We start from the raw sequence: 20,543 nt of genomic DNA, 5'->3' as shown, positions 1-20,543 counted from the left end.
CAGGAGGCACGCCCCCCTGCCTGCCCGGCCGCAGCCCTGCCCTACCAGGGGGTCCTTGAAGTACATGAGCCTCCGGTCGTCCATGGTGAACCAGCGCCTCCGGAAGCCTTCCGTCTGCTGTGGGTCAGAGCCGGCGGCCGGCGGTTGGCCTGATGCGGCCCTTCCCCCAGTGACCACAGCTCCGCAGCGGGCGGGGGCAGGGCCCCCATCACCCAGCAGCTCAGCCCCCTCGTGCTCCTGTGGGCACCTGCCCAGGGCCTGGCACCTGCCGCTCCTCCCGCTGTGCCCCTCCCTCCACTGCCCCCAGCCTGCGCCTCCCGCCCGCCGGCGCCTCGCCCTCCCTGCGGGCCCAGGTGGGGCCTGACCTGAGGTCCGCCCCCCCTGGTCCTGGGTCAGTGGGGCCCCTGCTCTTACAAAACGTTTTGGGGGCCTGGAACATCCACACCCAGATGACCCGCTAGCAATGCACAGGCAGGTCGAGGCCTGGCCAGAGTGTGGCTGCCCTTCCACTTCCACCCCCAACCCCCATGACGGAGGCCGATCACGGAGCGAGGAGGCCTGGGAGCCGATGGGACGCACCTTGGGGCCGGTTTTCTCCATGTAGCCCTCCTTCAGGTAGTTCCTGGTCAGCTTCGGCACCAGCTGGGGGGGAAAGGCCCTGCTGTCCCGGCTGTCCCCCCGCCAGCCCCACCCTGCAGCTGGGGCAGAGCCTCAGAATAAAGGAGGGCTGCTGTGGTCACTTCAGGGGGCCACAGAGGTCAGGGGGCCACCAGTGGGAGGGGGGTCACAGGTATCGGGGTGGGGCCTCTGGGGGCCCACGTGGGCCTTGGTCAGCCCCCAGCCCACCAGCCCAGGGGCAACGGCGGCAGCCGCCACTCACGTCAGCATCACTGGCCCCCGGGAAGGCCACCTGCAGGTAGTGGAAGCGGGCAGCCCGGAGCGCGTTGAACCAGTCGGCCATCTCCTGGGGGCAGAGCGGGTGTGGGCTGCAGCCTCCTACAGCGACCCCACCCACTCAGGGGCCTCGCCAGAGCCCTGCCCTCCACCCGGCCGGCCCGGTGGACGAACATCACCGCGTGAGCCAGGAGGTCGGGGTTCGATTCCCGCTCAGGGCACAGGCCCGGGTTGTGGGCTTGATCCCCAGGGTGGGGTGTGGAGGCAGCTGATCCATGATTCTCTCTCATGGATGTTTCTCTCCCTTCCTCTCTGAAATCAATAGAGAAATATTTTTTAAATGTTAAAAAAAAAAGCCCTGCCAGACTCCCGCGGGCCCTTCTTGGAAGCGTTGAGAATCGGGGGCTGGAGGGTCCCCGGAAGTTCACATCACCCATGACCCCCCACCCTGCCCACTGCACCTCCCATCAGGACAGGCTCCAGCAGGGCCACCGCTTCCTTCCACTCGCCCTGTCACCTTCTCAGAGATGCGTGTCGTCTGCCACAGGCCCTTTGCACGTGCCCTTCCCCCTCCCTCACCGCTGTCCTTGCCCTCGGTCACTCTCCCCGGTCACTCTCCCCCTGTTGTCCGCTCTCACTCCCTGGCTGGCATTTTAGTCCCTTGGCTCCGACTGATGTCTGATGTCTGTCCCCTGCCAGACCCCAGGAGGGAAGGAGATGGAGGAGGAGGGGGAGGGGGGGAGGGGGAGAAGATGGAGGAAAGAGAGGAAGGGGAGGAGATGGAGGAGGAGGAAGGGGAGGAGGGGGAGGAGATGGAGGAAGGGGAGGAGGGGAGGGGATAGAGGAGGAGGGGGAGGGGGAGGAGATGGAGGAGGGGAGGAGGAGGAGGAAAGGAGATGGAAGAGGAGGGGGGGAGGAGATGGGGGAGGGGGAGGGGAGGGGGGAGGAGGGGAGGAGGAGGAGGGGGAGGAGAGCCGAGAGGCAGCCCAGCCTGTCACAGCCCCAGGAGCTGGGAAGGGGAAGACGGGTCTGGGGTGTGGGAGGGGATCTGAGCCAAAGACCTGCTGGCTGCCCCCCCCCCCACGGGTGCTGGAGGCTGACTGCGGAGGGTGGAGGAGGGTGTGCATGGGGACACCTGTCCAGACGCTGAAGGTGAGTGACTGTGCACCCCACCCGGAGCCCCGTCCTGCCGCGGCCCCGTGCTGGTTTTGGGCGCCGGCAGGAGGCGTTTCCTCCGGGGCCGACCAGCTCCCAGTGTCAGGAAACCTCCCGCGAACGACAGACAGACAGACAGGCGGACAGGCAGGAGCGCGGGTGTTAGGGGGCAGCCGCTCTGACCCGGTCACCAACGGAGAACAAGAACAGAAGCAGGCCTGGAAGGCAGCTGGAGGCATCTCCCGGAAAGCGGAGGGCCGGGACGAGGGGGCGTGTAGGGGCTGCGGGCCGGCGTCTGAGTCGCAGGAGGTTCGGAGAGAAGAGATCCGAGAGGGCGAAGGAGGAGCCTGCCTGCCGCCCGGCTCCTGGCCCGGCCTCTGGCCTGAGGATGGCGGCTCCCAGCAGCGGACAGACCCGTCTGGTCCAAGGGTCGGTGCTGCCGCGCCTTCCGGGCCGAGTCCAGGTCCGGCCACGGAGTCGGAGGAGCTCGGGCTCCACAGGGGCCGGGTCCTCGGGGCCTCGCTCTTTCCCGGAGCTGCTGACGGGGTGTCCCCAGCGGAGGCGGAAACGGTCTGCCCAGGAGTGTCGGCTGCAGGACAGACGCCCGCTGCCGGGGCCGGCTCGCTCCATGGCCTCAGATAATCAGTGGAGAGAGAGAGAGAGAGTGTGTGTGTGTGTGTGTGTGTGTGTGAGTGTGTGTGCGGGGGGCTGGGGGGGGCGGGTATAAGTGCACAGGCAGCCGCGTGGGGAAGGCGGCGTCAGCTCCAGGGACAATAAGACTCGCGGGAAGGAAAGGACACGAGTGTGCCCTCCGGCTCGGGTCGCACAGCACACACGTGGCCACGGCCAGGGAAACGCGGAGAACAGGTGTGGGCAACCTCGCAGTGTGTGTGAATGTGTGTGAGTGTGAGTGTATCAGTGAGTGTGTGTGTGTGTCAGTGTGCATGTGAGTCAGCATGAGTGTGAGTGTGATTGTGTGTGTGTGAGTGTGAGGGTATCAGTGTGTGTGTGTGTGTCTGTGTGTGTCAGTGTGTGTGTGAGGGTTAGTGTGTGTCTGTGTGTGTCAGAGTGTGTGTGTGTGTGAGTGTGAGGGTTAGTGTGTGTGTGTGAGTGTGAGAGTGTCAGTGAGTGTGTCAGTGTGTGTGAGGGTATCAGTGTGTGTGTGTGTGTGTCAGTGTGCATGTGAGTCAGCATGAGTGTGAGGGTTAGTGTGTCAGTGTGTGTGTCAGACTGTGTGTGTGTCTGTGTGTGTGTGTGAGGGTTAGTGTGTGTGTGTGTGAGAGTGTCAGTGAGTGTGTCAGTGTGAGTGTGAGGGTTAGTGTGAGTGTGAGAGTGTCTGTGTGTGAGTGAGTGTGAGGGTTAGTGTGTGTGTGTGTCAGTGTTTGAGTGTGTCAGTGTGAGTGTGTCAATGTGAGTGTGAGGGTTAGTGTGTGTGTGTGTCAGTGTGTGTGTGAGGGTTAGTGTGTCAGTGTGTGTGTCAGTGTGTGTGTGAGGGTTAGTGTGAGTGTGTCAGTGAGTGTGAGCGTGTGTGTGAGTGTGTGAGTGTGTGAGTGTGAGGGTTAGTGTGTATGTATGTCAGTGTGTGTGTGTGAGGGTTAGTGTGTCAGTGTGTGTGTGTGCGTGAGGGTTAGTGTGTGTGTGTGTGAGGGTTAGTGTGTGTGTCAGTGTGTGTGTGTGTGTGAGGGTTAGTGTGAGTGTGTCAGTGTGAGTGTGTGTGTGTGTGAGGGTTAGTGTGTCAGTGTGTGTGTGAGGGTTAGTGTGAGTGTGTCAGTGTGTGTGTGAGGGTTAGTGTGAGTGTGTCAGTGTGTGTGTGTGTGAGTGTGTGAGTGTGTGAGTGTGAGGGTTAGTGTGTCAGTGTGTGTGTGTGAGGGTTAGTGTGTCTGTGAGTGTGTGTGTGTGAGGGTTAGTGTGTCAGTGTGTGTGTGAGGGTTAGTGTGTGTCAGTGTGAGTGTGTGTGTGTGTGAGGGTTAGTGTGTCAGTGTGTGTGTGAGGGTTAGTGTGAGTGTGTGAGTGTGAGTGTGAGGGTTAGTGTGTGTGTGTCAGTGTGTGTGAGGGTTAGTGTGTGTCAGTGTGTGTGTGAGGGTTAGTGTGAGTGTGTCAGTGTGTGTGTGTGTGAGTGTGTGAGTGTGAGGGTTAGTGTGTCAGTGTGTGTGTGAGGGTTAGTGTGTGTCAGTGTGAGTGTGTGTGTGTGAGGGTTAGTGTGTCAGTGTGTGTGTGAGGGTTAGTGTGAGTGTGTGAGTGTGAGTGTGAGGGTGTGTGTGTGTGTCAGTGTGTGTGAGGGTTAGTGTGAGTGTGTCAGTGTGTGTGTGAGGGTTAGTGTGAGTGTGTCAGTGTGTGTGTGTGTGTGTGAGTGTGTGTGTGTGAGGGTTAGTGTGTCAGTGTGTGTGTGTGAGGGTTAGTGTGTCTGTGAGTGTGTGTGTGTGTGAGGGTTAGTGTGTCAGTGTGTGTGTGAGGGTTAGTGTCAGTGTGAGTGTGTGTGTGTGTGAGGGTTAGTGTGTCAGTGTGTGTGTGAGGGTTAGTGTGAGTGTGTCAGTGTGTGTGTGTGTGAGTGTGTGAGTGTGTGAGTGTGAGGGTTAGTGTGTCAGTGTGTGTGTGAGGGTTAGTGTGTCTGTGAGTGTGTGTGTGTGAGGGTTAGTGTGTCAGTGTGTGTGTGAGGGTTAGTGTGTGTCAGTGTGTGTCAATGTGAGTGTGAGGGTTAGTGTGTGTGTCAGTGTGTGTGTGAGGGTTAGTGTGTCAGTGTGAGTGTCAGTGTGTGTGTGAGGGTTAGTGTGAGTGTGTCAGTGAGTGTGAGCGTGTGTGTGTGTGAGTGTGAGGGTTAGTGTGTATGTGTGTCAGTGTGTGTGTGAGGGTTAGTGTGTCAGTGTGTGTGTGTGTGTGAGGGTTAGTGTGTGTGTGTGTGAGGGTTAGTGTGTGTGTGTCAGTGTGTGTGTGTGTGAGGGTTAGTGTGAGTGTGTCAGTGTGAGTGTGTGTGTGTGTGTGAGGGTTAGTGTGTCAGTGTGTGTGTGAGGGTTTGAGTGTGTGAGTGTGTGCGTGTGAGGGTTAGTGTGTCAGTGTGTGTGTGAGGGTTTGAGTGTGTGAGTGTGTGAGTGTGTGTGTGTGAGGGTTAGTGTGTCAGTGTGTGTGTGAGGGTTTGAGTGTGTGAGTGTGAGTGTGTGTGTGTGAGGGTTAGTGTGTCAGTGTGTGTGTGAGGGTTAGTGTGTGTCAGTGTGTGTCAGTGTGAGTGTGAGTGTGTCCGTGTGAGTGTGAGTGTGTGAGTGTGTGTGTGAGGGTTTGAGTGTGTGTGTGAGTGTGAGGGTTAGTGTGTGTGAGTGTCAGTGTGTGTGAGGGTTAGTGTGTCAGTGTGTGTGTGAGGGTTTGAGTGTGTGTGTGTGAGTGTGTGTGTGTGAGGCTTAGTGTGTCAGTGTGTGTGTCAATGTGAGTGTGAGTGTGAGTGTGTGAGTGTGAGGCGGCGACGGGGCAGCTGGGGGGACGTCCTCCATAGCAGGTCATGGCCCGGCCGCGCAGACAGGTCAGTGACAACCCCCGAGACGAGGACTCTGGGAGGAGGCGGAGCAGGAGCCGGGGACCCCGTCCCCCCACCCGCACACCCACTGCGGGGCCCGCTGCCCGGCCTGGGAGCTGAGGCTGCAGGGGCGACAGTGAACTCCAAACGCTGGTCAGTCCAGCCCTGACCGGCCCTGCGGCCGCTGACCTGCCCGGAGCGACCAGCACGCGCTGGGCTGGCAGGAGCCGGCGGGCAAGGCCCCTCCTCAGACGCGGCCTGTGCTCTGTCGCTGGGGCTCTGGTCACGGAGGTGCCACCACCGCTGTCCACCTCCCCTCCAGCCACAGGGACGTCCAAGAATTTAAAGGGCCAGTGCCCTCTTTTGCCCCTTCATTTTAAAAAATATATTATTTTATTGATTTCAGAGAGGACGGAAGAGGGAGAGACAGAAGCATCAGTGATGGGAGAGAACCATGGACCGGCTGCCTCCTGCAGGCCCCCCACTGGGGACGGAGCCCACAACCCGGGCCTGTGCCCTGACCGGGAATCGAACGCTGACCTCCTGGGTCCTAGGTGGGCGCTCAATCACTGAGCCACGCCCACTGGGCTCGCCCCGTCTTTCTTTGCTTTTCCCTTTGGGGAGCCAGACATTAAAGACCCGGACACTCAGAGGCTGCATGTTCAGGGGAATTAGACAGTGACCACGTGACCAGGAAAGGCTCAGAAAAGACCCGGGAAGACGTTAATTTACAGCTCAGGTTGTCTCAGCACAGAACAGCCCAACAACACACACACACGCACACTCACACTCACTCTCACACATACACACACACACACACATACACTCACATACACTCACACTCACACTCTCACACACACGCACACACACGCACTCACACATACACACACTCACACGCACACGCACACACTCTCACACGCACACTCACACATACACACACGCACACACATACACACACTCACACACACGCACACACACACTCACACACACACGCACGCACACACACTCACACACTCACACTCACACTCTCACACACGCACACACTCACTCTCACACACACACACGCACACACATACACACTCACACTCACACACACGCACACGCACACACACACGCACACACACACTCTCACACACATGCACACTCACACACATGCACACTCACACACACTCACACACAAACACGCACACACATACACACTCTCTCTCTCTCTCTCTCACACACACACACACACACACACACACACAGGAGGACCCGCGCAGCCCGCGCCCACCTTCCCGTCCTCGTGGTAGATGAAGATGTTGCGGGTGCTGTTGTCCTTCAGGTAGGTGACCTGCAGGCCGTGCGGGTGTCCGATCTTGGCCGGCTGGAAGGTGGCGTTCAGGTGCTCAATCTTCATGATGGCCTTGGGCTCCTTGGCCTGCAAAGCAGGGCCAGGCTTAATGCCAGGCAGGCAGGGGGTCTCCACACTCAAGGGCACAGGCAGGGTGGGCGCGCGGGTGCCCCCTGGGCCTGGGCTCCTGGCCTGGAGTCCAGTGTGGCTCCTGGCAGAGAGGACACGGGCGCGCCACAGTGGGCGGACCCTCTGCCTGCAGCACGCGGCTCCCTCGCCCTGTGCCCGGCCGGCCCCGTGGTCACTGCATCTCGGGATGTTCTGAGCTGGAGCCAGTCTACGGGTGGGTCTGCCAGCTGCAGGGCCTTGGGGTCCCTGCACCCCTCCCCACATGTTGCCTGGGGGACCCAGGGTCAACCCAGCATGTGTGGTCCTGTCCCTCTGAGGCCTGGAAATGCCACCAGGGAAGTGCCCGCATCCCTGTTCCCAGCACCCCAGGCCTGGCTCGCAGACCCAGCATTGGACGGGGTGCCGGGGGGCATGTCCCTCAGGAAGAGGAAGTCCCCCAGAGCCATGTGCGGGCAGCTGAGGACATGGACACGGAGCTGCTGCCCCACCCGCTCACATCATGTCTGTTGAAATACTTCAGGGCCCCCTCACGCTCCGTCAGCACAAACTTCCGGCTGAGAAACTGCCCGTTGTCCCGGCCGCGCTTCCAGAGGAAACCCTCTCGGTATCCTGGGGGGAGAGGGACGGGGTCAGAGAGTCCAGTGGCCGGGGCCGGAGCCTCCATGTGGCCCCAGCGAGACGGCCCCCGGGAGTGCTTGCTGACTGGCCACGTGAGCACTCGGCCCAGGGAACCGTCCACCGGCCTTCGGGGCAAGTGCTCGGGGTGCAGCCTCTCCCACAGGCCGGAGTAGGGCCCCCAGACACGGCGCCCCCATCACCCCTCACCCCGAGCATCGCCCCGGACAAGGCCCCACCCAGCACCCGACGCCGCTCATCTCCTCACTCCCCAGAGGAGGCGCCTCCTGTTCTTGTCCCCATTGCACAGAGGAAGACACGAGGCTCAGCTCAGCGACAGTCCTGGCCGAGGCCGCCTCGGACCCTGGCAGAAGGGGAACCGTGGTCAGAGGCCTGGAGCCCTCGCCCACCTGCCCTGCCCGCCAGGCCCAGCAGGTGGCAGCAGAGCCCAGGACAGCCGGGCAGCCAGGGTGGCCCACCGTGACCCCACCTCCCGTCAGCCGTGCTAAGGCCTCCCCCATCCAGAGACCAACAGCCAGGCTCCCCAGCCGGTGCTGCCCGCCCCTGCACCGCCAGGAGCCTCACTCAGGTGCCCGACAGCAGCTGCCTGGGCGCTGACTCGGCCCCACAGCCACAGCTCCCGGCCCTCAGCCTGCGCCCCGGGGTGGGGCGTGGGGCGTCGCAGCATCCAGCCCCGTGGGCTCAGGCCCAGCAGCCTGCAGCCGCGGTGCAGAGTGTGGTGCCCAGAGACACAGCCCAGCCCGAGGGGCCTGGGGCTTGGCCCCACAGCTTGACCGTGCCCCCCAAGAGAGACCTGCCCCCCGAGAGAGACCTGCCCCCCGAGAGGGACTGGGCCCCCCGAGAGGGGCTCACCAGGCTCACCCCGTGGGCCAGGACCCACGTGCCTTCACTCAACCAGGAGCTGCCAGGAGGGTCCCTGGCCGTGAGCTGCAGCAGGGGGCCAGGTGGCAGGGCCCTGGCCCAGAGCTCTGTCATGGGGGCGCTGGGCTGTGTCCTCATTTTGTGCACAGGGAATCCAGGGCCCGAAGATATTTCCTGACACAGAGCAGCCAGCAGAGAATTGCTCCCTGGGTGGGAGGCGGCTAATGGGGAGGCTGGGTCTGGCCAGGGGGCTCCCCAGGGTCACCCTCACCCCTAGTGATCCCGGCAGCACCCAGCACAGGGTGCACAGAGGAGACCCCGTGCTCACGATGGGCCGGCCGACCTCTGGAGCACCCTCCACCTGCACCTGCCTGTGGACGCCCCGCCCAGGTGTCTGGCACTTGGCAGAGCTGGGGTTGGGGCCAGATTAGCCCAAGATCACCCCCTCCCCACCCAGATGCCCCAAACCCTGAGACCCACAGGAGAACAGCAACCCCGACACCCATGTGGAACATGCTGCCAGGACGGGGGGCTCAGGGCCGAGTCCAGTGGGGAGCTGCCCAGATCCCGGGGGGGGGGGAGATGCCCAGATATCGGGGGGCAGATGCCTGGATCTCAGGGGGCAGAGTCAGTGCACCTGTCTCTCAGATGAACCTCACAAACGACTCAACCCCCCACCAGCCGCCAGGGGGATGCTGTGGGCCCACTGTGTGCCCGCACTTACGGCTTCCAACAATAACCCCAGACTGGGCCCCACGGCCCCACTACACGGACAGGGAAACCGAGGCACAGGCAGGCTCTGTCACCGTCAGGAAGCCCCTGGCTCCACCACGCCCCCAGGTCCCTGTGACATTCAGGACAGAGGTGGGGGGGAGCCGGACCTCCGGCTCTAACAGCCAGTGGCTCAGGCCCAGGAGCAGCGGGGGGTGGAGCAGCGGGGGGCCCAGCCTCCGCAGGAAGCGCTGTGTCTGTGGGTGACGGGGGCATTGTCTGCGGGTGAAAGCGGGGCATTGTCTGCGCCCCTGAGGCTCAGGCTGGAGGCGGGCGGGTGTGGAGAGGGGCCAGAAGCAGCCGGTCCCAGGGTCACCCAAGCTGGCAGGGGCCTCTGGGAACCTGGGCAGGGACCGCCCACATGGCCTTGGTGAGGTGGGATGGGGAGTGCCAGGCTGGCACCTGCCCTAATGGGCCCACCTGGAGCCAGTCCCCTGGCCACACCCTTGCTCCCTGAGAGTAGGTCCTGCCTGGCCTGTGAGAGCCCGTGCAGTGACGAGGGAGGTAGGGAGGCTGCATGCTCCCCGCAGGGCTGCCATCGCCGCCACCGTGGCCTGCCATCAAAGCCCAGCCAACAGAACTCCTGTCCTGGACACAGAGGTGCCCTCGCCCACCTGCCACCAGCGCAGGCCCTGCACCCCCGGTTCCCATGTGTTTCACGCTCGGGACGCGCTTGAAGGATGCTGGCTGGTGGCTGTCCAGTGTCCCTCAGGCTGTTTCTGTTTCTGTGCATGTTGTCAGCGTAGGATGGTGACTCCGTGGTGGAGACTCCGTGGTGGGGACTCCGTGGTGCGGACTCCGTGGTGGAGACTCCGTGGTGGGGACTCCGTGGTGGAGACTCCGTGGTGGGGACTCCGTGGTGGGGACTCCGTGGTGGGGACTCCGTGGTGCGGACTCCGTGGTGGAGACTCCGTGGTGGGGACTCCGTGGTGGGGACTCCGTGGTGCTGACTCCGTGGTGCGGACTCCGTGGTGCTGACTCCGTGGTGGAGACTCCGTGGTGGGGACTCCGTGGTGGAGACTCCGTGGTGGAGACTCCGTGGTGGAGACTCCGTGGTGCGGACTCCGTGGTGCTGACTCCGTGGTGGAGACTCCGTGGTGGGGACTCCGTGGTGGGGACTCCGTGGTGGGGACTCCGTGGTGGGGACTCCGTGGTGCTGACTCCGTGGTGGGGACTCCGTGGTGGGGACTCCGTGGTGGGGACTCCGTGGTGGGGACTCCGTGGTGGAGACTCCGTGGTGGAGACTCCGTGGTGGGGACTCCGTGGTGGGGACTCCGTGGTGGGGACTCCGTGGTGCGGACTCCGTGGTGGTGAGGCCGTGGTGACGTGTGAGTTAGAGCTGGTCACCCAGGAAGGGGGTCTGCTGGGAGTCAGTACCTTTCCCTTTGTCCTCAGCAGCGGGACCACACCCTCGGAGGCCAGTGTCACGCAGGTCTTGTCCACGAGGGGCCCCTGGCTCCACGCAGCCTCCACGTCTGCATTTCTCCACGCTCGTTAGCTGGTTTCTGATGTGAGAATGCGTCCCCCGCCCCCTGGTTCACCCATCTGTCTGTGTGGACCACGGACGTTTATGTCGTTATTCATCTCGTCGTCGGTCAGCCTGTCCACTGCGGCCAGCAGGAGCCTCTCCGGCCGTAGGACTGCCCTGCGATGCCCGGGGCGAGCGAGGCTCCTGAGACGAGGACGTGGCAGCCTGTGAGCCGGGCGCTTCCCCTTCTCCCCCGGGGACTCCGCCTTCCACGTGAGCGCCTCCGTGAGAAAGTGTGCAGATCTGGTGGCAAGTCCAGAGGCAGGGCGGGAAGTGCCCCTGGGAGTCCCAGCTCCTCACAGGCCGGGGGGAGCCCTCACAGACCAGACCCAGGGCTGGGCTGGGGTCTGGGGCCGTCACCCCCCTGCAGGGGGCTGATCTCTCGGCCTGCCCTCCGGGCCTGCACAGGAGCAGTGGTGAGGCAGGAGGAGAAGGGGAGGAAGGCTGGGGGGCAGGGCTGGAGGTGCTGGGGGTTGCCCGCTTCATCCAGCTGAGTGCTGGGCAGGATCGGGTCTGAGGCCCTGGCCGGCCAGGCGGTCCAGGCTGTGGGGGACCGGACACCCCTGATGCTGCTGTCATCCTGGCCAGAGACTCGAGCTGCGGGAGGCGTTGGGGGACAGGAGGAGAGGGGAGGCTCTGACATGAGCAGGTGAGTTTAGAGGCTGTTTGGGTGGGACCCATGCACAGGGCCACGGCTGGGGGTCCTCTGTCTGTCTGTCTGTCTGTCTGTCTCATACACACACACACACACACGCTGCTTCTGGAACCCAGCCCTGCCCCCTTCCTCCCTGAGGACGACTCCGGGTCCGAGGGCACACATCACGTCCTGGCGAAGGTCACACGCCCACCCAACCCCTCGAGCCAGAGACCAGACCTCCTCCCATGTCTGTGACCTTCACACAGCCCCTCTGCACACAGAGCCCGCGCGACCGGTGCCGTCGGGACCTGCGGGGCTGCAGGTGCCAGGAGGGCTGGTCCAACCCAGGGAGGCAGAACCAGAGGTGGACGCGCGGAGCCTGAGCCTGACAACACGGACCGAGCCCTGGACCCAGCGAGCCTGCAGGCAGCCCGGCTGTCAGCCGACTGTCAGCCACACCTTTCCTCTCGTCCTTACACCTGAGTTGGATTTCTGTCACTTACAACCAAAGCTTCCGAAATTGAAAATAGACACAGAAATTCAGGGCCATGTTATGTCAGCCGCACCTGCACTCCCCCCGCCCCCCCCCCCCCCCCCCCGCTGGAAATGAGGTCGCCCCCATATCGTTATCAATTGCTGAGACGCTGACACCGGAGACAGGAACTCGGGGTACGTTGGCCTGGGGTTCCAGAGCAAGCAGGCGGGTGCGGGCCAGGACGGAGTGTGGGAGGGTCCCGGGGGCTAAACAGGGAGGAGGCGGGGGGATCAGAGGGGGAGGGGGGATGGGAGGAGAGAGTGAGGGGGATCAGAGGGGGAGGGGGGATCAGAGGGGGAGGGGGGATCAGAGGGGGAGGGGGGACGGGAGGAGAGAGTGAGGGGGATCAGAGGGGGAGGGGGGATCAGAGGGGGAGGGGGGACCGGAGTGGCTGCCTACAGGAGCGCTGGCACAGAGAGCCACTCGCTGCCTCGGACCGCAGACTGGAAGTGGGAACCAGTCCCGGCCTGAGCCTGGTGGCCGTGGGCGTGAGACGGCGTGTGGAGGGACCGCCCCTCCACCCCCATTCCAGGCCGCACACACCACGGAGGTGACAGCCTCGGGCACGGCCACCTCCACAAGGTCCCCCGCTGCCCCCACCCTCGGGCACGGCCACCTCCTCAAGGTCCCCCGCTGCCCCCACCCGGCCCCGCAGTGCCTCCCACACCAGCCAAGAGGCCCGCAGCCCTGGGGTCGCACAGGCAGCCCTGCGGTCCCCACGCCTCCGCGCCTGGCTGCCAGTGGAGGGACTCGAGCAGCAGGTGGCCCAGCTCACAGCCTGACCTGCGCCTGACCGCGTTCCGACCCGCGAGCCGCCCGTCCAGTCCCGTCCCGGTCCCGGGCGCCCCGCAGCCGAGGGCGGAGGCGGACACAGCGCTCACCTGCCGAGTAGGGCTCCTGCTTCTCGGGGTCCGTGAACTCCTGCCGCTCGTACTTGGCCCGGATCCACTGCTCGCGCAGGAGGCTGCGGGCAGACACAGGGGCCTGAGCCGGCCGCGTGGACGGGGCTCCCGGAGGACCGCGGCCAGAGAGGCGGGAGCGTGGCCAGGCCCCAAACGCAGGCCGGGCCCCGCTTCGGGGCTAAAACTCGCTGATCAGATGAGCTGCCGCTAACGCTTCGCCTTCCAAACCCCGGGACTAACGCTCCCCGTCGGGTCACCACTCGCGGTCTCGGTATAGTCACCAGGGGTGCAGCCTCCGCCGCAGCCAGTTCCAGAACGTTCCCTCCCCCATAGAAACCGGGGCCCATTCGCAGTCACCCCTGGACCCGCACCGCGAACCCCGACCGACCGCGCAGGCGGCGGCTTTGGGACGTGTCCCCTCTGGGCACCTGTGTTCAGGCAGCGCAGGGCGCGCGGTGCGGGGCAGGGGGCGCGGGCACGGCTCTCCCTTTAATAGGCGCCCCTGGTTGTGCGGGAGGCGGGACTCCTGCCGGGACTTGGAGAAGGAATAGGCCCCGCCCATCCAGGGTCAGGCCCCGCCCCATCCAGGGTGAGGCCCCGCCCCATCCAGGGTGAGGCCCCGCCCACTGTGAGATACCCACACTGCAGCCCCGCCCACAGGGAGGACCCGCCCACACTGAGGCCCCGCCCCACCCACAGGGAGGCTCTGCCCCATCCATGGTGAGGCCCCGCCCACATGGAGGCCCCGCCCACCGTGAGATACCCACACTGCAGCCCGGCCCACAGGGAGGGCCCGCCCACAGCTGGATACCCACACCGAGGCCATGCCCACAGGGAGGCCCTGCCCCACCCACGGGAGGGCCCACCCATGGGAGGCCACGCCCACCACGAGATACCCACACAGCAGCCCCGCCCACAGGGAGGCCCCGCCCCTGCGGGTCCGTGGCTCTGGGCGGGGAAGGGCCCTTTGGCTGAGGCAGCTCAGAGGACTCGGGCCCTTGGAGTCCAGACAGGTCTCCTGCACCCGGAGCAGGGGCTGCCCCTGGAGCTGGAGGGTGGGGGTGGGGCAGGGGGTGGGGCTGGGGGCATGGGAGGGCACCTGCCACAGGCCCCTGTGGACACGGTCCGGCTCATTTCCTGGGCTCCCGCGCGCTGGTTCTGGGGTCTGACCGCCATCCCGAGCACCTTTCTGCACCCCCTCCTGCTGCGGGACGCCCTGCCCGGCGGGGGCCAGGCTTGCCTCCTGGGGAGGTGACCCGGACGTTGGCCCGCGGCTGCCTCTGCCTCCTCCTCACGTGCTGCTGGGGCTGCATTGCGTCCCCCCCCCCAACCTAACCCCAGGCCCTCAGAGGGGCCCCTTTGGGACAGGCTGGTGCAGGTAGTAAATTAAGATGCGGTCACCCTGGGGTGGGGCGGCCCGATCGAGGGGACATCTGGATGCAGACGGTGCTGGCCACTCGCCCAGGAGAGAGGCCCTGGGAGCCCAGCGTCCAGCACTGAGGGAGGCACCCGTCACAGGCTGGCCTCTGGGCTCTCAGCTGCCCCCCCCCCAGGAGGCGGGCCCTGCAGACAGGGCTCTAGACCTTCCGGGGTGAGAGGGGCGCCCACAGGCCCTCCTCCGCCTGCCCAGCCCTCTCACAGGAAGCGGTGTGGGGGGAGGGGGAGGGGGGCGGGCTGTTGCCGTCAGTGAGATGGGGAGGAGGGTATGGCTGTCAGTATCGAGACCCGAAAACCGAAATCCGAGCACCAGTGGGACAGGAAGAGCCTGGGTCCCGCCGCCCTGGGTCACTGGCCAGCACCCCCCACCCCCCGAAAGGACCCTCGGAGCCGCCTGCTTCTCCCCGATTCCAGCTCACGGGGCTCCAACCCTCGACCAGAGGGAGCGGAGGGACCACTGTGTCCGGAGAACTCACGCTGGGCCACGTACTCACCCCTCACGCTCACATCACCCCATTCGTCCCCGCGGCACCTGGTGGCTCACAGCTGGGAGGGGCTCGGCCTCCAGGAGGCGGGTGCAGGCCTGTCCCACAGGGAGCCCTGGGCTACTGTCTGCCCTTCAGACACAAGGGATCAGACCACCGCCCGCCCTCCCACAGCCTGTACAGTGTACACGGCTCCACCTACCCTGCCTGCCCTCCCACAGCCTGTACACGGCTCCACCTACACCTCCCCCGCTCCCACAGCCTGTACAGGGTACACGGGCATTAACACCCATCAGCACAGCACACCGGGTGCCAGCATCCCAGCAAGGACACAGCCTGGGGTCAGTCTGTCCCTGTCCCAGGCTCAGAAGGGCGGGAGACACAGGACAGGAGGCAAATGACCCTCCACAGGGCACCTGCAGCCGGCGACCACGGCACAGCTCAGGACAGCTGCCTGGTGGCTGGTGCATCCAAGGCCACAGCCCGGGCCGGCCTCCCTGGGCCCAGAAGTGGCCGAGCTCGAGAACATGCCGTCGGCGCCTCTGGGGGTCTCATGGGCAGTGCGAGGGCCAGAGGAGGCCACCAGTGTCGGGGCCTGCCTCCCGCCTCCACCGGACTGGTGCGCTGATGGCAACAGCGCCCACCCTCCTCTCCTCCTCTAACCAAAACGGAAGCAGCGCCGCCCCACACCCACAGGGGTGGTCAGTGTGCAGGGGGGCTGCCGGGAGAGGCGGGGATTCGCATCGCTGGCCTGGGAGGGGCAGGAGGGGGATTCGTGGGTGGAGATGACCCCCTTCCTGGTCCCAGCTCCTCGGCTGGGGCCCGGGTCACCCTGGGAAGCACTTAACCCCTCGGGACTCGGCTCCCTGGTCCAAGGAGGGGCTCATTCCCCTTCTCTCCGAGCCTGAGCAGCGTGGGCCCCGCAGGGAGGGGCAACCGTGGGGTGGGCCTGAGTGACCGGAGGGCCAGTCCCGCTGGGGAGCACAGAGGGACCTGGGCACGGGGGAGGAGGGGCGGCAGTGATTCAGAGATGTGAAGTGTGGGGAGGGGGGAGCCATGTGGGAGGGTCTCCCAGGGCCCCTCCCTGAGAACCTGGGGCCACAGGCCCTTGCACTCACCCGACTTCCAGAACCCATAGGGGTGCCCACCCTGTGTTGGGCGCTGGGAAGAGAGAATCTGAGGGGCCGCTCCCCCTTGAGGAGCCTCCAGCCCACAGGATCCCAGGAGGAAAGTGCTAAGTGTCCCCCCTGTGAGGGGCCAGAGGAGGGTGGGGCCTCAGGAGAAAGAGAAAGGGAGCCAGGCCTGAGGGTGCTGGGGGACAGGGCACCGGGGGACAGGGCACTGGGGGGACAGGGCACCAGGGGAACAGGGCACCGGGGGGCAGGGCACAGGGTGCAGGGCACCAGGGGGAGCAGGGCACTTGGGGACAGGGAACCGGGGGGACAGGGAACCGGGGGGACAGGGAAGCAGGGGGACAGGGAACCAGGGGGACAGGGCACCAGGGGGACAGGACACCGGGGGACAGGGCACCGGGGGGACAGGGAACCGGGGGGGACAGGGAACCAGGGGGACAGGGCACCGGGGGGACAGGGAACCGGGGGAAGCAGGGCACTTGGGGACAGGGCACCGGGGGACAGGGCACTGGGGGACAGGGAACCGGGGAGACAGGGAACTGGGGGGACAGGGAACCGGGGGGGACAGGGCACCGGGGGGCAGGGCATGGGGGGCAGGGCACCAGGGGAAGCAGGACACTTGGGGACAGGGCACCAGGGGGACAGGGCACTGGGGGGACAGGGAACCAGGGGGACAGGGAAGCAGGGGGACAGGGAACCGGGGGGACAGGGCACCGGGGGGACAGGGAACCGGGGGAAGCAGGACACTTGGGGACAGGGCACCAGGGGGACAGGGCACCGGGGGACAGGGCACTGGGGGACAGGGAACCGGGGAGACAGGGAACTGCGGGGGACAGGGAACCAGGGGGACAGGGCACCAGGGGGCAGGGCACTGGGGAACAGGACACCGGGGGGACAGGGCACCAGGGGGCAGGGCACTGGGGGACAGGGCACCAGGGGGCAGGGCACGGGGGGCAGGGCACCAGGGGGAGCAGGGCACTTGGGGACAGGGAACCGGAGGGACAGGGAAGTAGGGGGACAGGGAACCGGGGGGGACAGGGCACCAGGGGGCAGGGAACCAGGGGGACAGGGCACCGGGGGACAGGGCACCGGGGGGACAGGGAACTGGGGGAAGCAGGGCACTTGGGGACAGGGCACCAGGGGGACAGGGCACCAGGGGACAGGGCACTGGGGGACAGGGAACCGGGGAGACAGGGAACTGGGGGGACAGGGAACCGGGGGAAGCAGGGCACTTGGGGACAGGGCACCAGGGGGACAGGGCACCGGGGGACAGGGCACTGGGGGACAGGGAACCAGGGGGACAGGGCACCAGGGGGCAGGGCACTGGGGGACAGGGCACTGGGGGGACAGGGCACTTGGGGACAGGGCACTGGGGGGCAGGGCACTGCGGGTGGGAGTGGGGATGAGCATCCAGCCGGGACAGGAGGGAGAAGCTCAGAGCTGGCAGGGCACCCAGGCAGAGCACAGCCTGTGAGGCCCATGGAGGCACGTGGAGATGAGTGAGGGATGCAGGGTCCCCCAGCCACGGCCGCCCCTGGGCCAGGCGAGCCGCACACACGGCAGCTCACAGACTCCAGAACCCAGGGGCTGAGCTACCAGCTGCAAACCGCCCTTCAGTGCCTGGGCCCCAGCCGCCTCTCCAAGAACCAAGCAAGGAGGCTGAGTGGGGCTGCCCTGGGCGGCCGAGGCCCAGCTTCAAGCTCTCTGGGCGCAGCCGTTCCCGCCCTCCCTCCCCTCCCGCCCCCCACCCCCCACCCTGTGGTCCTCCACAGCTGTCCCCTCCCCCCCCCCCCCCCCGCTGTTTACCAGCGACGACAAAGCCCATCTGTTACTCACTGGCAGTCGGAGGGCGTGGGCCGGTAGTAGAAAGATGGCACTTGGGACTCGTATGTGGCCCTGGCAGCATCGTTCCCGTGGGCAGCCATGAACTGGGAGAGAGAGGACGGGTCAGAGCACTGAGGGCCTGGCCAGCGCTGGGCTGGGACCTCCCAGTGCCTCCTCTCCCAGGGGGATCTGGGGTGAGGAGGACGAACCTGCCCTTTCCCCGCAGGTGGCAGGGGCCCTGGGAGGGTGCACAGAGCGGAGCCTCCTGGGAAGGGCTCAGACCCCGCTGCCGGCTGCTCCCCCTCGAGGCGCCCACATCTGCCCCCCCATGGCCTGGCTTGTTCAATCAGGGGACCCTATTTAGGGAGCAGCCAGCGTGTGCCAGACACAGGCAGGGCCCTGCGGACAGCTCCGCACGAGGCTGCTGACCTGCTAAGGCACACAGGCCACAGGGATGGGGAACATGGGAAGGAGGGCAGAGCAGGAGGTGGCAGGGAAAAGAGGGGACCACGCCGGTGACGGTGCCTGGCCACAGGGGCCTCGAGGACAAGGGAGAAGAGGGCCCCCTGTGCTTCAGGCCCTCGGTGTCTGATCTCCGACAGAAAGCCCGGCCCCTGAAGTCATTGCACTTTGAGGACCATTGGATCCTGAACATGGGGGACCCAAAAAGACCAACTGGAAAACACCACCAACAAGACATTTCAGCAGAAAGCTGCCACCAAGGCAGAGTTCCAAAATGGTCACGGCCTGGCCGGTGTGGCTCTGTGGATAGAGCTCCGGCCTGCAGACTGAAGGGTCCCAGGTTCGATTCCTGGTCAGGGCTCATGCCCAGGTTGTGGGCTCGATCCCCAGCAGGGGGCATGCAGGAGGCAGCCCATCAATGATTCTCTCTCATCATGGATGTTTCTATCTCTCTCTCCCTCTCCCTTCCTCTCTGAAATCAATAAAACAATATTTTTAAAAAATAAATAAAAAATAATATCAGTTGCTGTTAGAAAAAAGATTTAAAAAATAATAAATAAAATGGTCGTTGTTCTCCAGCAGGTGTAACAGAAGGAAAGTCCGCTGATGGTTTTTGTGCCTAAGAATCAGCCTAAGGAGAACTGTGCATTCTCTACGCAGAAACACTGTCTCCTTGCCTGGCTGGTGTGGCTCATTGGTTAAGCGTTGGCCTGTGTACAAGAGGTCACAGTTCAATTTCGGGTCAGGGCACGTGCTTGGGTTGCAGGCTGGATCCCCATTAGGGGGCATGCAGGAGGCAGCCCATCAATGATTCTCTCTCATCCATGTTTTATCTCTCTCTCCTTTCCTCACTGAAATCAATAAAAACACTGTTTTTTAAAAAATCAATGGAAAAATTATCCTCGAGTGAGAATTAACCAAAAATCATGGGAGGAGGGGTGGGAATAGATTAACCAAAGGACTTATATGCACATGTGCATAGCCCATGGACAGACAATAGTTCAGGAAAGGCCTGGGGAGGGAACCGGAGCCGGGTGGAGGGAATCAAAGGGGGGGGCGGTGAAAGCGGACATCTGTAATACTTTCAACAATCTATATATATAAAAGCCTAAGCAACTGAACGACCATTCAACCGGTAGCTGACACACACTGACCACCAGGGGGCAGGCGCTCAATGCACAGGCATGGAAACATGGAACAGACTGATGAATCTCAGAGGGGAGGGTGAGGGCATGAAGAGATTAACCCAGCCGTGGGCAAACTACGGCCCGCGGGTCGGATCCGGCCCGTTTGAAATGAATAAAACTATTGAAAAAGAAGACCATACCCTTTTATGTAATGATGTTTACTTTGAGTTTATATTAGTTCACACAAACACTCCATCCATGCTTTTGTTCCGGCCCTCCGGTCCAGTTTAATAACCCACTGTGGACCTTGAGTCAAAAAGTTTTCCCACTCCTGGATTAACCAAAGATCTGTATGCATACTAGAGGCCCAGTGCACGGATTCATGCACTGGTGGGGGCCCTCGACCTGCCCTGTGGGGATCAGGAGGAAAGCGGCTCTCCGACATCACTGGAGGTCCCAGATTGTGAGAGGGCGCAGGCCAGACCCACCGGTGCATGAGTCTGTGCACTGGGCTTCTAGTAAAAAAAAAAAGTCAAACTCAGACAACACATAAATAAATAAATAAAATATCCCACCTTCGACTGCAAAGACTAAAAACTAAAATAAAAAATCATGGGGTACTTTTAAGAATCATTTCAGGAAACCGTAGGAGGAAATCTTTGCGACTTTCGCTTAGGAAATGGTTTCTTAGATCTGATACCGAAAGTACCAGCAACAAAAGAAAAACATGGAACTTCTTCAAAATTAAACGCGTTTGTGCTTCAGAGGGTGCCGCCAAGAAAGCGAGTGTGAAGAACCTCAAAGACCCGCTGCTGCAGGAGGGAAGCCAGACGGACAGCTCACATGCTGTGGTTCCTTCCATGTAGCGTGTAAGGTCCAGAGCAGGCAAAGCCACGGGGACAGGAAGGGGGCGGGGCGCCAGGGGCTGGGGGCAGGGCCAGGACTCAGGGCGGAGCCAATGCTCAGGGTGGGGGCGGGGACCTGGGTGGGGCCAGGGCTCAGGGGTGGGGCCAGGGCTCAGGGCAGGGGCAGGGACCTGGGTGGGGCCACGGCTCGGGGGCGGGGCCAGGGGCAGGAGGGGTGCCCAGGGGCTTGGGGGCGGGGCCACGTCTCAGGGGCGGGGGCGGGGCTCAGGGGCGGGGCCAGGGGAGGGGGAGGGCAGAGTGTCTGCTGGGGGGCGGGGTCTCCTCCA

At 63.9% G+C, this 20,543-nt stretch overlaps 1 protein-coding gene across 3 annotated transcripts in view; it reads right to left on the bottom strand.

The window, feature by feature from the left end:
* ADAP1 (ArfGAP with dual PH domains 1) overlaps positions 1-20,543 on the bottom strand; it is a 48,535-nt gene that overhangs the window by 919 nt on the left and 27,073 nt on the right. For 2 of the 3 annotated variants that reach the window (XM_081091737.1, XM_081091735.1), the window contains exons 3-9: positions 17,775-17,866; positions 12,863-12,945; positions 7,510-7,622; positions 6,825-6,971; positions 881-964; positions 580-642; positions 46-117 (exon numbers count right to left, since the gene is read on the bottom strand). In XM_081091737.1, the coding sequence (XP_080947863.1) occupies positions 46-117; positions 580-642; positions 881-964; positions 6,825-6,971; positions 7,510-7,622; positions 12,863-12,945; positions 17,775-17,863 (651 nt within the window). In that variant the 5' untranslated portion in view covers positions 17,864-17,866. The remainder of the gene's footprint in view (positions 1-45; positions 118-579; positions 643-880; positions 965-6,824; positions 6,972-7,509; positions 7,623-12,862; positions 12,946-17,774; positions 17,867-20,543) is intronic. The other variant, XM_081091736.1, reaches the window with a different exon arrangement.

Source organism: Myotis nattereri (assembly GCF_964212035.1).
Source record: "Myotis nattereri genome assembly, chromosome: 5".
Lineage (NCBI taxonomy): Eukaryota > Metazoa > Chordata > Mammalia > Chiroptera > Vespertilionidae > Myotis > Myotis nattereri.
This window is presented reverse-complemented; position numbering and strand designations above follow the sequence as displayed.